The sequence below is a fragment of the Scyliorhinus canicula genome, chromosome 1 (genome assembly GCF_902713615.1).
Source record: "Scyliorhinus canicula chromosome 1, sScyCan1.1, whole genome shotgun sequence".
NCBI classification, from domain to species: Eukaryota; Metazoa; Chordata; class Chondrichthyes; order Carcharhiniformes; family Scyliorhinidae; genus Scyliorhinus; species Scyliorhinus canicula.
Genome location: NC_052146.1, coordinates 3183391 through 3200388, shown reverse-complemented (window position 1 = coordinate 3200388; position 16998 = coordinate 3183391). Strand labels below are relative to the sequence as shown.

The following is a 16998-nucleotide window of genomic DNA, read 5'->3' as shown; positions in this document are numbered from 1 at the left end:
ACAGCTACCAGATGAAGGAGAAGGTGCTGAGATAGGCCAAGCAGAACCGTAAGGTGAGGTGGGAAGGCAATGGTATCCGCATATACCAGGATGTCACAGTGGAGCTGGCAAGCACGGTAGCACAGTGGTTAGCACTGTGGCTTCACAGCGCCTGGGTCCCAGGTTCGATTCCCCGCTGGGTCACTGTCTGTGTGGGGTCTGTGCGTTCTCCCCGTGTCTGCGTGGGTTTCCTCCGGGGGCTCCGGTTTCCTCCCACAGTCCAAAGATGTGCCGTTAGGTAATTTGGACATTCTGAATTCTCCCTCTGTGTACCCGAACAGGTGCCGGAATATGGCGACTAGGGGATTTTCACAGTAACTTCATTGCAGTGTTAATGTAAGTTTACTTGTGACACTAATAAAGATTATTTATTTATTCATAAGTTAATAAGATATAGGCGCAGAATTTGGCCCATCGAGTCTGCTCCAACATTCTATCTTGTCTGATATGTTCCTCGTCTCTACCTACAATGTCACAGACCAAGAGCTGGATTGTGAAATCAGCCAGTGCATCTCCTCCCTGGATCACATGGCCCAGGAGCGGGAGTCGGTAATTTAGCCTCCGAGCCTACACACCCTCAATGTGACCATGGCTGATCCCATCCCGGCCTCAACTCCACCGTCTTGCCCGTTCTCCATAACCCTTCCAGCCATCACCAATTGGCTGTTTATTGTTCTGAATTTTCTGGCACTGCTTTCTGGCAAAGGATACAAATTGTATAATTTCACAGAATCGGGTCACTTGGCCTCTCGCAATGTGCTGGCTCCCTGAGAGAGTTAATACTCCTGTTCCCTGGCCCTCTACCCGTACTGTTAAAAACGGTTATTTTTCAAAGTTTCTGGTGGAGCAGTTCTTTTTCAGACAGCCACTGTGTAAAGAAGTTTCTCATCAGAGAGATTTCTCTCAGCCAATCTGGTGTCGCACTGGGCTTTTCCAAAGCGAGGCCCAGAAACAGCAGGTGACGTGTATCATACATTTCAGCAACACAATACCCACCTTTTCTCCAGTCAGTGTGACCATGTCCAAAGGCCCATACATGAATCTCCCAGTCAGTGTCTGAGGGCCATCTTCAGTGACAATAACGTCACTCACTCGATGATTTGCTGTAACATTCTGTGTGAAACAATACGCAAAAGGGAAATTTTTCTTACATACCAACTATTCAGTTACCTGCAAGAAATAATTAAAGTAAATAACACACTACAGATACCCTAAAATAATAAAGATATTTTCATACCCTTATTTTAACTTGAGTCCTCTTGCGAAGCCACTTTTCACGTGGCTTTGAAGGACTAAATACAGAAACTTCTTTCCCATCCAGTTCCAGAACACTTGCGTTTTCATGTCTCATAACCTATACGCACATAAAATAAATGCTATAAATTATCCTGCATTACATCAATGACTATAATTCACAAGTACCTCTCTGATTGTAAAGCACATTGGGATGTCCTGAGGTTTGATGGACACTAGGTAAACACAATCTCTCTCTAATGAAAGGTCATCAACCTGAAATGGTTAATTCCAGGCAAATATAATACCGTTTTACCGAAAATGCCGCTTTTACAGAGTGGAAGTGATTGAGTTGTGAACTCACAGTTGCCGCTAGTTGTAGCCCTGAACCACTGAAATGACTTAAACACACACTTCCCACTTTAATACGTTGCGGAGGAAAGCGGACAGAGACGACTTTTAAGGAGCACCTTCGCGTTTAACAGGAGTAAATCCCTGGGAGAAGTACAGGCAGATCTCTGAGGTGAGAGCGATTAAAGACAAAGATGGGGACAAATGGCCAATTGGAATCTATCTGACGAACCACGAGGCTGGGAAATTAACTGATCTCCATCTCGCCCCTGAGCAATAAAACAAGAAAGTAGCTGAAACTGAAAGGGAAGATGGTGGATCTCCGATCAAGGCCAACACTCAAATGTTACTGGTTGTAGGATCTGGTCCCTCTCCCCTGGCCGCAGGAACAGCCGTCTTCCTGAGAATTGTACTGCCGGAGCCACCGCCTCCCATCCAGGTCTGCCATCTGTTGAGGGATTTTCTGTTCATCGCCTTCCTGGCGTCCAGGTTTTGGATAGTGACGAAGCTGAAACCCATCAAGGATACGCTCGGAACCTCAGTTACATTCTTCTGTAGCTCCCAGGGCATCGTTTGCTCCTAATGCTCCGGTCTCTCTTGTTAAACTGCCAAACAATTTCATTCTAGCATATTAATGTATATGTTTTTATTATTCTACAAACTGAGGTGTTATTCTGCTATAAACCTTATGATGGAGCGTTCGTGGTACTCTCTTCCTATTTTCATGACGGCATTCTATCACTGCTCATTTCTGCATAATTTGTTTTTGAACCTGCGCATTTCTTATCAACTTGTTTATCGTTGATTTAATTTAGGGGTCTGGCCTCCCAGTGCGGCTCCAGCTACTGTCTTTCCCAACTGCAGCCCACCAGAATGGTACTGCCGCCTACCCTTGCTCCTCCCTCTGTCCTGAGTTCTCCCCTCACAGCTTCTTCGATACTGGGCCTGCTCATTTCAGACAGGCTTACTTTTTGCAAACCCATTCTGATGATCTGATACGGGTATCCTGCTCGCAGCGCCAATTGTTGTCATATTTTTGTTTTCGACCAAATAATCAGAGGAGCCTCAGGAGAGGAGTGTTATCTGCTTTAATCTACCCTTTATCTTTTTATAGATTACTCTCCACTTGGTGCCAGACCCAATAGATGTGCCTGGTCCTCAGGTCAATTTAGGGAAACAATTTTGTTAACTTTTATCCTGACTACTTGTAGATTGTGTCTTAAGAACACACTGTTAAGGTGACTGAGAACCAAACTGGAATCATGTTGCCTGACCCTAATGCTGACTGCTGCAGATGGTGCCACATCAGCTTTTAATTGGCATCTTTGTAGAATTGTCCTTTACTGCTTTAGCTTCCTATACTACACTATATAAATTGAAAAATCCCTAAGAATAATTGCCAATTGCCCTAATAGATGTTGTTACTAAAGCCTAATCATTTGTCTCCCCACAACACATGTACCAGAGTGAGAATCATCCAGGGTGAATAGTACCCATTTTAAGGAAAATCCTTTTTTGAGGAATGAACTGGGTCCTGACCATTCTGTATAACGGGATTTGCCTGTATTCCTGACCATTCTGTATAAACAGGATTTGCCTGTATTCCTGACCATTCTGTATAAACGGGATTTGCCTGTATTCCTGACCATTCTGTATGAACGGGATTTGCCTGTATTCCTGACCATTCTGTATAAACGGGATTTGCCTGTATTCCTGACCATTCTGTATGAATGGGATTTGCCTGTATTCCTGACCATTCTGTATAAACGGGATTTGCCTGTATTCCTGACCATTCTGTATAAACGGGATTTGCCTGTATTCCTGACCATTCTGTATAAACGGGATTTGCCTGTATTCCTGACCATTCTGTATAAACGGGATTTGCCTGTATTCCTGACCATTCTGTATAAACGGGATTTGCCTGTATTCCTGACCATTCTGTATAAACGGGATTTGCCTGTATTCCTGACCATTCTGTATAAACGGGATTTGCCTGTATTCCTGACCTGCTGAATATTTCCAGAATTTTCTGTTTTTACCTCAGATTTCCAGCACCCACATTATTTTGCAATTATTTCTATTATTCCTTCATCATCTTTCCACCAAAGTTCTTTTGAGAATTTTGATTACTTTTAAAATTGTGCTTTAAAGTTAAATTACAGCTGTGTGTCTGTGAATATAAAATGGTACCAGGAACATTTCAGATTGTTAACGTGTTTTCATTTACCAGCAGCCTTGACTCGGTGATATTACAATCGCTGCTAAGTCAGACAGTCATGGGTACAACTCCCACTCCAGTGACAGGAGTATGTAATCGAGTTTGACACTCTCAGTGCGCTACTGAGAGACTGCTGTGCTTCTAGTGGCATCGTCATTTGGAAGAGGTGTAAAATGGAGGCCCTATCTCCCTCTCAATAGATATTATAGATCCCTTGGCAATATTCAAAGAAGAACATGGAAATTTCTCCGGGTGCACTGGGCAACATTTGTGCCTCACCCAACATATAAACAAATGATTCATTAATTTATCACATTGCTGACTGTGGGATCTTGCCATGTCACAAAATGACTGCTGAGTTTCCTATGAGTAACTACACTCCAGAAGTACGTCAGTAATTGTAACGCGTTTGGAACATCCTGAGATTGTGATAGTTGTGATATAAAGGTGCTGGGTAAATTCTTTCCCACTTACCTGCCGTAGGAGAAACGAGACGACATCTGTTGACTCCCAGTAACTTGCGTGGAATAAATGGGGTAGAGCTACAGTCGGGAAAGCTGTTAGAGCGTCTGGGCAGTAGAGAGCGTAATCAATCCTCTTCGTACCCCACCACCTTGCTGCAACTAATCAAAACATAATCTTTTAAAATATGACAACAAAAAATTTGACGATTAGTTTGAAGGTGAATGTATTATTAAGGTGAAGAGTTGTATGTAATGTATCAATTCTATTACTCTGAAGATTTTCATATGTGGGACAAATTTCACTCAAAAGTATAATTAAAATATAGCTGCAATGTAATTTTAGCATAATGGTTAGCACTGCTGCCTCACAGCCTCAGGGACCCGGCCTCCATTATGGCATTGGGTGATTGTGTGGGTTTTTTCCGGGTGCTCCAGTTTCCTCCCACAGTCCAAAGATGTGTAGGTTAGGTGGGGTTAGGGGTTATGAGGATAGGGTGGGGGAGTGGGCCCAGGTAGGGTGCTCTTTCGGTGGGTCAGTGCAGACCCGATGGGCTGAATGAGCTCCTTCGGCACTGCAGGGATTCATTTAGTAAGTGAGGTTGAAACTGGTGCAGAGCCGATAATACCCAAGCTGTAGTCCCCCACAAGTGTCAAGGTAGATTTTTCAGCTGTCTAGGTTCTTGTGCTTGAAGTAACGATTCCAAATTCCTCACTGCTGACCCCAGTGGTGCAGAAAACCATTAAAATGCAGCACAGTAAGAATGTGTACGTAATCAGTAAGACCAGGAAAACCTGCTCAGCAAGTGATTGTCAAAATCTCATTGATAAGAACGTTGACAGCAATTCTTAGAAACGATCAAGTTTGTGATTCCATTTGAAACACGACATCTACTACTCTACGTCCATCACTCACGTATATACCCATTTTGTGAGAATAAAGGTTTAAATTACACCTTATATACCTCACATTTGTGTTAAAGACCAATTTGGAAACAGTAACTGAGCACTTCTTTTTGAGGAGTTAAAAAGGAAAATAAATGAATCCAGGGGAGGGGTTATAAGTGAGGATACATCTAATAGCTACAATAAAACTAGATTTGCTTCTACGATCCGGATACCTGTCTGGACGTCCACCTCTGAGACACTCTGTTGTGTTGGACTCTGTTTATCAGCAGAATTCACACAATTCTCTTTCAGTTTTTGCTTGTTCTGATTCTGTGACAGCTCGGGTTTGGGCTGTTTATAGTCCTGACAGAAAGTACATTTTGAAAGGGCTTTGTTGTAGGGGACATGTTTGAACAAGAAAGCCAACTTTTTGCAATTGTTTGAGTGATATTTGTGCTCTGAGAAATGAAAGTAAAACAAAGTTCACATTACATAACACACAAATCAATACCAATAACTTTGGGTTTTATTTCTAATAACATTTATAATGTATTTGCTTGATTAATGACAGAATCGTGTAATGAGTTTATGATGTTCGTTTTATATTTCCTACTTCTGTCTTGAATCGCTCTCTTCATCATAAACAAAACTTTAGCTTTCTGCGGCTCTGATAATACGGGAGGGGCGGGAATTAGGATAGATACTAATTCTGCCTTTCCCTACTCACTTTTGCCTTCTTTCCCCACAGTAAATCAACCAGTGTCCTGGCTTCGAATGAACCCGCTCACTCCAGCCACTGGCTAACAGATCTATCCAGTTTCCATGGTCGGAGTTAAGCATTCCAATAGCTGGTTCTTGAGAACCAGTCCTGATTATAGAAGCAGTCAGAATTTTGCAAAAGCTCAGTGTTGAAGTTAATACAGGTCGAGTATCTTTTATCCATAAATCCGAAAATTGGACACATCCAAAACCACACTTTATTTGTACCTCGTCAACCTTTAGCACGAACCCCTCGCCTGAGTCAACACAACGCGAGTCAACATCAACCTCGTCGACTGCACCCGACCTTTAGTGCAGTTGCCCACAATGTAATGTCATTAATTCAGCTTGTAGGCCAAGGCCTCCTTCAGTCCATTAATTCTAAAGACTCCTTGAATAGAATGCTTAGTGCTGTGAATAGAGGCCTGGGGGTGGAAACTTTCCAAAAGGGATTTATGTTTAAGGACAGAATCTACACATCTGCTAATGCTTGGTGCCGTGTGATAAACAGTTTGCAACAATGTTCACTGAAGATGATAATGTCGACAAAGACTTTGAAGGTTTTCTAACAAGGAAATAATTCTGGTAAGCAAGATCCTTGAGAAAGCAAAACGTACGTTACTGGGATGTGTGAATATGCTGGAGGCCGAGCATTTCGAGGTGTTTAACACTGATAACAAAGCCCCTGCCGTGCATTCTTTAACTGTCGAGGAGATTGCAGAAATACCGTTACGTCAAGATCAACTTGATTCGAAACAGTTTTGACAAGGATGACACAGTGAATATGGTGGAGAGAGTTCCCGGAGATGATATTAATAAGGTATATGACGGGCTGATAGATCTACTCAAGCCAAGTTAATTCATAAGTGAGCAAGAAATAATGCCAGTCTATAAAATAAAAGACACTTATGAAACAAAAATCAATGTTGATGAGGCAGATGAAGAATGTGTCTTAGACGAGTACTTCGACACTCTGAACCCTCTGCCACAGCAGGATCGCAGATGGTGCTACAGGTGGGAAGGTATTAGATATTTATTATTAAGAATACACTTTGCGTGTGCTCCTGCCTGCCTTCTGCTGCTTCCCAGTCCAGCCCTCTCCCTCTCAGCCCTGCTGCCTTGCCCATGCTTCCCAGCCCAGCCCTCTCCCTCTCAGCCCTGCTGCTTCCCAGTCCAGCCCTCTCCCTCTCAGCCCTGCTGCCTTGCCCATGCTTCCCAGCCCTCTCCCTCTCAGCCCTGCTGCCTTGCCCATGCTTCCCAGTCCAGCCCTCTCAGCCCTGCTGCATTGCCCATGCTTCCCAGCCCAGCCCTCTCCCTCTCAGCCTTGCCCATGCTTCCCAGTCCAGCCCTCTCAGCCCTGCTGCTTCCCAGCCCAGCCCTCTCCCTCTCAGCCCTGCTGCTTCCCAGTCCAGCCCTCTCCCTCTCAGCCCTGCTGCCTTCTGCTGCTTCCCAGTCCAGCCCTCTCCCTCTCAGCCCTGCTGCCTTCTGCTGCTTCCCAGTCCAGCCCTCTCCCTCTCAGCCCTGCTGCCTTGCCCATGCTTCCCAGTCCAGCCCTCTCTCTCTCAGCCCTGCTGCTTCCCAGCCCAGCCCTCTCTCTCTCAGCCCTGCTGCCTTGCCCATGCTTCCCAGCCCAGCCCTCTCAGCCCTGCTGCCTTGCCCATGCTTCCCAGCCCAGCCCTCTCCCTCTCAGCCCTACTGCTTCCCAGTCCAGCCCTCTCTCTCTCAGCCCTGCTGCCTTGCCCATGCTTCCCAGCCCAGCCCTCTCCCTCTCAGCCCTGCTGCTTCCCAGCCCAGCCCTCTCCCTCTCAGCCCTGCTGCCTTGCCCATGCTTCCCAGCCCAGCCCTCTCCCTCTCAGCCTTGCCCATGCTTCCCAGCCCAGCCCTCTCAGCCCTGCTGCTTCCCAGCCCAGCCCTCTCCCTCTCAGCCTTGCCCATGCTTCCCAGCCCAGCCCTCTCAGCCCTGCTGCTTCCCAGCCCAGCCCTCTCCCTCTCAGCCCTGCTGCTTCCCAGCCCAGCCCTCTCTCTCTCAGCCCTGCTGCCTTGCCCATGCTTCCCAGCCCAGCCCTCTCCCTCTCAGCCTTGCCCATGCTTCCCAGCCCAGCCCTCTCAGCCCTGCTGCTTCCCAGCCCAGCCCTCTCCCTCTCAGCCCTGCTGCTTCCCACCCCCGCCCTCTCTCTCTCAGCCCTGCTGCCTTGCCCATGCTTCCCAGCCCTCTCCCTCTCAGCCCTGCTGCTTCCCAGCCCAGCCCTCTCCCTCTCAGCCCTGCTGCCTTGCCCATGCTTCCCAGTCCAGCCCTCTCTCTCTCAGCCCTGCTGCCTTGCCCATGCTTCCCAGTCCAGCCCTCTCCCTCTCAGCCCTGCTGCTTCCCAGCCCAGCCCTCTCCCTCTCAGCCCTGCTGCTTTGCCCAGGCTTCCCAGCCCAGCCCTCTCCCTCTCAGCCTTGCCCATGCTTCCCAGCCCAGCCCTCTCCCTCTCAGCCCTGCTGCTTCCCAGTCCAGCCCTCTCCCTCTCAGCCCTGCTGCCTTCTGCTGCTTCCCAGTCCAGCCCTCTCCCTCTCAGCCCTGCTGCCTTCTGCTGCTTCCCAGTCCAGCCCTCTCCCTCTCAGCCCTGCTGCCTTCTGCTGCTTCCCAGTCCAGCCCTCTCCCTCTCAGCCCTGCTGCCTTCTGCTGCTTCCCAGTCCAGCCCTCTCCCTCTCAGCCCTGCTGCCTTCTGCTGCTTCCCAGTCCAGCCCTCTCTCTCTCAGCCCTGCTGCCTTGCCCATGCTTCCCAGCCCAGCCCTCTCCCTCTCAGCCCTGCTGCTTCCCAGTCCAGCCCTCTCTCTCTCAGCCCTGCTGCCTTGCCCATGCTTCCCAGCCCTCTCCCTCTCAGCCCTGCTGCTTCCCAGCCCAGCCCTCTCCCTCTCAGCCCTGCTGCTTCCCAGCCCAGCCCTCTCCCTCTCAGCCCTGCTGCTTCCCAGCCCAGCCCTCTCTCTCTCAGCCCTGCTGCCTTGCCCATGCTTCCCAGCCCAGCCCTCTCCCTCTCAGCCCTGCTGCCTTGCCCAGGCTTCCCAGCCCAGCCCTCTCCCTCTCAGCCCTGCTGCCTTGCCCAGGCTTCCCAGCCCAGCCCTCTCCCTCTCAGCCCTGCTGCTTCCCAGCCCAGCCCTCTCCCTCTCAGCCTTGCCCATGCTTCCCAGCCCAGCCCTCTCCCTCTCAGCCCTGCTGCCTTGCCCATGCTTCCCAGTCCAGCCCTCTCAGCCCTGCTGCATTGCCCATGCTTCCCAGCCCAGCCCTCTCCCTCTCAGCCCTGCTGCTTCCCAGTCCAGCCCTCTCCCTCTCAGCCCTGCTGCCTTCTGCTGCTTCCCAGTCCAGCCCTCTCCCTCTCAGCCCTGCTGCCTTGCCCATGCTTCCCAGTCCAGCCCTCTCTCTCTCAGCCCTGCTGCCTTGCCCATGCTTCCCAGCCCAGCCCTCTCCCTCTCAGCCCTGCTGCTTCCCAGTCCAGCCCTCTCTCTCTCAGCCCTGCTGCCTTGCCCATGCTTCCCAGCCCAGCCCTCTCCCTCTCAGCCTTGCCCATGCTTCCCAGCCCAGCCCTCTCCCTCTCAGCCCTGCTGCCTTGCCCAGGCTTCCCAGCCCAGCCCTCTCTCTCTCAGCCCTGCTGCCTTGCCCATGCTTCCCAGTCCAGCCCTCTCCCTCTCAGCCCTGCTGCCTTGCCCATGCTTCCCAGTCCAGCCCTCTCCCTCTCAGCCTTGCCCATGCTTCCCAGCCCAGCCCTCTCCCTCTCAGCTCTGCTGCTTCCCAGCCCAGCCCTCTCCCTCTCAGCCCTGCTGCCTTGCCCATGCTTCCCAGCCCTCTCCCTCTCAGCCCTGCTGCTTCCCAGCCCAGCCCTCTCCCTCTCAGCCCTGCTGCCTTGCCCAGGCTTCCCAGTCCAGCCCTCTCAGCCCTGCTGCTTCCCAGCCCAGCCCTCTCCCTCTCAGCCCTGCTGCTTCCCAGCCCAGCCCTCTCCCTCTCAGCCCTGCTGCTTCCCAGCCCAGCCCTCTCCCTCTCAGCCCTGCTGCTTCCCAGTCCAGCCCTCTCCCTCTCAGCCCTGCTGCCTTGCTGGTTTCTGGCTTTGATCGAATCGCCTCGCTCACGCTGCTCCCCGATTCCAGACACAACCCCAACGCGTGCCTCTCACTCGGGTAGTTGGGCCTGGAGCCTCGAGGACAGCGTGCGCTCCAGCTGGTTGCCTGGCAATGGGCAAGAAATCCTATTACCAAATTTAGAGCAATCAAGGCTCTGATTGGTGTTCCTACCACAAGAGTCACCTCTCCATATGGGGCCCCCTCATTGGCCGGGGCATCGCACTGCAGCATTATGTCTTTCATTGAAAGTCCACCTCTGGCCACACTACTTAATTGTAGCGATTAATAGAATACCAAAAATAATTGTGAAAATACTTTAACAAGGATTAGTATGCGACATGCAAGGTTCTCGGTTTTTTCTCAATGGACCATCTGCAGTTACCCTGATGGTTCACCAGTGGTCTGCACACCACAGATCAGGAATCAATAGCTGAGACTATTGTCAGGTAAATAGGCCTCGTCCTATATGTGGGATCCAGAAAACAAAATGATCGGAAATCCAAACTGTGATCGACCCCGAGGATTGCGGGTAAAGGAATTCTCAACCTGTACTGGGGTTTGTATCCAAATCAATGATCAATCAGGAACCAGTTTTTAAACAAATAACTGAAAATTTTAGAATGACCTGGTCTGATGAATATGCTGAGATTCCAAAATAATTTGACAACCTGTTCTGCAATTAATGCACCTGTGGGGCCTTTAGAAATGGCAATGCCTCTATTGCCAATGCATCACATACAAAACAGCTGGTAAAATGCCCCCCCCCCACCCGGTAACGTGGAAATGCTGTGTATATTCGGCTTTATTGCTGAAATGGGAGGATCACAAAGACGTAGAACAGTGAAGTGAGGCTGTAAGCATTTTAGATATTGCCACACCAAACGTAAAGCTATACAAGGAACGGAAAACGCTGAAAAGCTTTCCGCTCTGCTAACTGACAGGCAGACAGGCAATCTGAGCTGTAGCTTTGCTAACTGACAGGCAGACAGGCAATCTGAGCTGTAACTCTGCTAACTGACAGGCAGACAGGCAATCTGAGCTGTAGCTTTGCTAACTGACAGGCAGACAGGCAATCTGAGCTGTAACTCTGCTAACTGACAGGCAGGACAGGCAATCTGAGCTTTCCGCTCTGCTAACTGACAGGCAGACAGGCAATCTGAGCTGTAGCTTTGCTAACTGACAGTCCAGACAGGCAATCTGAGCTTTCCGCTCTGCTAACTGACAGGCAGACAGGCAATCTGAGCTGTAACTCTGCTAACTGACAGGCAGACAGGCAATCTGAGCTGTAGCTTTGCTAACTGACAGGCAGACAGGCAATCTGAGCTGTAACTCTGCTAACTGACAGGCAGACAGGCAATCTGAGCTGTAACTCTGCTAACTGACAGGCAGACAGGCAATCTGAGCTGTAGCTCTGCTAACTGACAGGCAGACAGGCAATCTGAGCTGTAGCTTTGCTAACTGACAGGCAGACAGGCAATCTGAGCTGTAACTCTGCTAACTGACAGGCAGACAGGCAATCTGAGCTGTAACTCTGCTAACTGACAGGCAGACAGGCAATCTGAGCTGTAGCTCTGCTAACTGACAGGCAGACAGGCAATCTGAGCTGTAGCTTTGCTAACTGACAGGCAGACAGGCAATCTGAGCTGTAGCTTTGCTAACTGATAGTCCAGACAGGCAATCTGAGCTGTAGCTTTGCTAACTGACAGGCAGACAGGCAATCTGAGCTGTAGCTCTGCTAACTGACAGGCAGACAGGCAATCTGAGCTGTAGCTTTGCTAACTGACAGGCAGACAGGCAATCTGAGCTGTAACTCTGCTAACTGACAGGCAGACAGGCAATCTGAGCTGTAGCTTTGCTAACTGACAGGCAGACAGGCAATCTGAGCTGTAGCTTTGCTAACTGACAGGCAGACAGGCAATCTGAGCTGTAGCTTTGCTAACTGACAGGCCAGACAGGCAATCTGAGCTGTAGTTTTGCTAACTGATAGTCCAGACAGGCAATCTGAGCTGTAGCTTTGCTAACTGACAGGCAGACAGGCAATCTGAGCTGTAACTCTGCTAACTGACAGGCAGACAGGCAATCTGAGCTGTAGCTTTGCTAACTGACAGGCAGACAGGCAATCTGAGCTGTAACTCTGCTAACTGACAGGCAGACAGGCAATCTGAGCTGTAACTCTGCTAACTGACAGGCAGACAGGCAATCTGAGCTGTAGCTCTGCTAACTGACAGGCAGACAGGCAATCTGAGCTGTAGCTTTGCTAACTGACAGGCAGACAGGCAATCTGAGCTGTAACTCTGCTAACTGACAGGCAGACAGGCAATCTGAGCTGTAACTCTGCTAACTGACAGGCAGACAGGCAATCTGAGCTGTAGCTCTGCTAACTGACAGGCAGACAGGCAATCTGAGCTGTAGCTTTGCTAACTGACAGGCAGACAGGCAATCTGAGCTGTAGCTTTGCTAACCGATAGTCCAGACAGGCAATCTGGGCTGTAGCTTTGCTAACTGACAGGCAGACAGGCAATCTGAGCTGTAGCTCTGCTAACTGACAGGCAGACAGGCAATCTGAGCTGTAGCTTTGCTAACTGACAGGCAGACAGGCAATCTGAGCTGTAACTCTGCTAACTGACAGGCAGACAGGCAATCTGAGCTGTAGCTTTGCTAACTGACAGGCAGACAGGCAATCTGAGCTGTAGCTTTGCTAACTGACAGGCAGACAGGCAATCTGAGCTGTAGCTTTGCTAACTGACAGGCCAGACAGGCAATCTGAGCTGTAGTTTTGCTAACTGATAGTCCAGACAGGCAATCTGAGCTGTAGCTTTGCTAACTGACAGGCAGACAGGCAATCTGAGCTGTAACTCTGCTAACTGACAGGCAGACAGGCAATCTGAGCTGTAGCTTTGCTAACTGACAGGCAGACAGGCAATCTGAGCTGTAGCTTTGCTAACTGACAGGCCAGACAGGCAATCTGAGCTGTAGCTTTGCTAACTGACAGGCAGACAGGCAATCTGAGCTGTAGCTTTGCTAACTGACAGGCAGACAGGCAATCTGAGCTGTAACTCTGCTAACTGACAGGCAGACAGGCAATCTGAGCTGTAACTCTGCTAACTGACAGGCAGACAGGCAATCTGAGCTGTGACTCTGCTAAGTGACAGGCCAGACAGGCAATCTGAGCTGTAACTCTGCTAACTGACAGGCCAGACAGGCAATCTGAGCTGTAACTCTGCTAACTGACAGGCCAGACAGGCAATCTGAGCTGTAACTCTGCTAACTGACAGGCAGACAGGCAATCTGAGCTGTAACTCTGCTAACTGACAGGCAGACAGGCAATCTGAGCTGTGACTCTGCTAAGTGACAGGCCAGACAGGCAATCTGAGCTGTAACTCTGCTAACTGACAGGCAGACAGGCAATCTGAGCTGTAACTCTGCTAACTGACAGTCCAGACAGGCAATCTGAGCTGTAACTCTGCTAACTGACAGGCAGACAGGCAATCTGAGCTGTAGCTTTGCTAACTGACAGGCCAGACAGGCAATCTGAGCTGTAGCTTTGCTAACTGACAGGCAGACAGGCAATCTGAGCTGTAACTCTGCTAACTGACAGGTCAGACAGGCAATCTGAGCTGTAGCTTTGCTAACTGACAGGCAGACAGGCAATCTGAGCTGTAGCTTTGCTAACTGACAGGCCAGACAGGCAATCTGAGCTGTAGCTCTGCTAACTGACAGGCAGACAGGCAATCTGAGCTGTGACTCTGCTAACTGACAGGCCAGACAGGCAATCTGAGCTGTAACTCTGCTAACTGACAGGCAGACAGGCAATCTGAGCTGTAACTCTGCTAACTGACAGGCAGACAGGCAATCTGAGCTGTAGCTTTGCTAACTGACAGGCAGACAGGCAATCTGAGCTGTAACTCTGCTAACTGACAGGCAGACAGGCAATCTGAGCTGTGACTCTGCTAACTGACAGTCCAGACAGGCAATCTGAGCTGTAACTCTGCTAACTGACAGGCAGACAGGCAATCTGAGCTGTAGCTTTGCTAACTGACAGGCCAGACAGGCAATCTGAGCTGTAGCTTTGCTAACTGACAGGCAGACAGGCAATCTGAGCTGTAACTCTGCTAACTGACAGGTCAGACAGGCAATCTGAGCTGTAGCTTTGCTAACTGACAGGCAGACAGGCAATCTGAGCTGTAGCTTTGCTAACTGACAGGCAGACAGGCAATCTGAGCTGTAACTCTGCTAACTGACAGGTCAGACAGGCAATCTGAGCTGTAGCTTTGCTAACTGACAGTCCAGACAGGCAATCTGAGCTGTAGCTTTGCTAACTGACAGGCAGACAGGCAATCTGAGCTGTAACTCTGCTAACTGACAGGCAGACAGGCAATCTGAGCTGTAGCTTTGCTAACTGACAGGTCAGACAGGCAATCTGAGCTGTAGCTTTGCTAACTGACAGGCAGACAGGCAATCTGAGCTGTAGCTTTGCTAACTGACAGGCCAGACAGGCAATCTGAGCTGTAACTCTGCTAACTGACAGGCAGACAGGCAATCTGAGCTGTAGCTTTGCTAACTGACAGGTCAGACAGGCAATCTGAGCTGTAACTCTGCTAACTGACAGGCAGACAGGCAATCTGAGCTGTAACTCTGCTAACTGACAGTCCAGACAGGCAATCTGAGCTGTAACTCTGCTAACTGACAGGCAGACAGGCAATCTGAGCTGTAACTCTGCTAACTGACAGGCAGACAGGCAATCTGAGCTGTGACTCTGCTAACTGACAGGTCAGACAGGCAATCTGAGCTGTAGCTTTGCTAACTGACAGGCAGACAGGCAATCTGAGCTGTAACTCTGCTAACTGACAGGCAGACAGGCAATCTGAGCTGTAACTCTGCTAACTGACAGGCAGACAGGCAATCTGAGCTGTAACTCTGCTAACTGACAGGCAGACAGGCAATCTGAGCTGTAGCTTTGCTAACTGACAGGCCAGACAGGCAATCTGAGCTGTAACTCTGCTAACTGACAGGCAGACAGGCAATCTGAGCTGTAACTCTGCTAACTGACAGGCAGACAGGCAATCTGAGCTGTAGCTTTGCTAACTGACAGGCCAGACAGGCAATCTGAGCTGTAACTCTGCTAACTGACAGGCAGACAGGCAATCTGAGCTGTAGCTTTGCTAACTGACAGGCCAGACAGGCAATCTGAGCTGTAGCTTTGCTAACTGACAGGTCAGACAGGCAATCTGAGCTGTAGCTTTGCTAACTGACAGGCAGACAGGCAATCTGAGCTGTAGCTTTGCTAACTGACAGGTCAGACAGGCAATCTGAGCTGTAACTCTGCTAACTGACAGGCAGACAGGCAATCTGAGCTGTGACTCTGCTAACTGACAGGTCAGACAGGCAATCTGAGCTGTAGCTTTGCTAACTGACAGGCAGACAGGCAATCTGAGCTGTAGCTTTGCTAACTGACAGGCCAGACAGGCAATCTGAGCTGTAGCTTTGCTAACTGACAGGCAGACAGGCAATCTGAGCTGTAACTCTGCTAACTGACAGGCAGACAGGCAATCTGAGCTGTAACTCTGCTAACTGATAGTCCAGACAGGCAATCTGAGCTGTAGCTCTGCTAACTGACAGGCAGACAGGCAATCTGAGCTGTAGCTTTGCTAACTGACAGGCCAGACAGGCAATCTGAGCTGTAACTCTGCTAACTGACAGTCCAGACAGGCAATCTGAGCTGTAACTCTGCTAACTGACAGGCAGACAGGCAATCTGAGCTGTAGCTTTGCTAACTGATAGGCAGACAGGCAATCTGAGCTGTAGCTTTGCTAACTGACAGGCCGGACAGGCAATCTGTGCTGTAGCTTTGCTAACTGACAGGCAGACAGGCAATCTGAGCTGTAGCTTTGCTAACTGATAGTCCAGACAGGCAATCTGAGCTGTAGCTTTGCTAACTGACAGTCCAGACAGGCAATCTGAGCTGTAGTTTTGTCAATCCAGCTCCTCTGTGAACCTATGAGTTGGGAGCAGGTGGAGACAGAATTCTCCCTCCCAACTCCAGGTACTCAGTGTGACAAACAGGTGCTTTCTGTTTTTAGCTTGCTCATCAATTTAGTGAGTCTTGTGATAAACATGCGACCAGAAGTGAGGTCACTATAAAGCTGCCCAGAGAATCGACAGAAAAAGGTGGGTGGAGTGTGGAATGGAGCAGAAACGCTGCTCCCAGCTAACACCAGAGTGTCTCTCCTTTCTACCTGTGTGTTGTATCCACTCAGTTATGTTTATTGCTCTGTTGGTAACAGTGTCATCAGGGAGGCAGAGGGGATATGGTTTTGTGGTTGATCTGTTAAGTGTATTTGAATCCCACAGCCTCATACGGTTTGTATTAATGCAGCTGAGATATCGTTTATCGTTTTGCATCCTGTATCTGTTGTTTGTTTAGTCTTCAAAACATCTCTCTGGGATCCTACTTTATCTTTTTCTTCTCTACTTTCTTGATAGAAAAAACTGTCATTGACTGACTTTCTTCAAAGATTCTCTATTGTTATGGCCACAGGGTTTAATCATTTCAGAACGGCACAGTGGTTAACACTGCTGCCTCACAGCTCCAGCTCAATTCTGGCCTTGGGGGACTGTGTGGTCATTTGCACTTTCTCCCCATGTCTGCGTGGGTTTCCTCCGGGTGCTCCGGTTTCCTCCCACAATCCATAGATGTGCAGGTTGGGTGGGGTTATGGGGATAGGATGGGGAAGTAGGCCCAGGTAAGGTGCTCTTTCAGAGGGTTGATGCAGACTCAATGGGCTGAATGGCCTCCTTCTGCACTGTATTGCTGTAATTGCTGTGGACAACTTTTTGGATCGTAACATTAGACTCAACTTAAAATCTCCCTGTGATCACAGACTTGAGATCAAACAAAACCAGACAATGCTGGAAACACACAGCAGGCTGGTCAGTATCTGTGGAGATAACAGA

General features: G+C 49.5%; 1 protein-coding gene across 3 annotated transcripts in view; it reads right to left on the bottom strand.

Moving 5' to 3' along the window:
• Positions 1-16998, bottom strand: part of LOC119967898 (membrane-associated phosphatidylinositol transfer protein 2) — a 157107-nt gene that overhangs the window by 19663 nt on the left and 120446 nt on the right. For all 3 annotated transcript variants that reach the window (XM_038801029.1, XM_038801090.1, XM_038801156.1), the window contains 4 exons: positions 5424-5648; positions 4316-4464; positions 1277-1393; positions 1036-1152 (listed from right to left, as the gene is read on the bottom strand). In XM_038801029.1, the coding sequence (XP_038656957.1) occupies positions 1036-1152; positions 1277-1393; positions 4316-4464; positions 5424-5648 (608 nt within the window). The remainder of the gene's footprint in view (positions 1-1035; positions 1153-1276; positions 1394-4315; positions 4465-5423; positions 5649-16998) is intronic.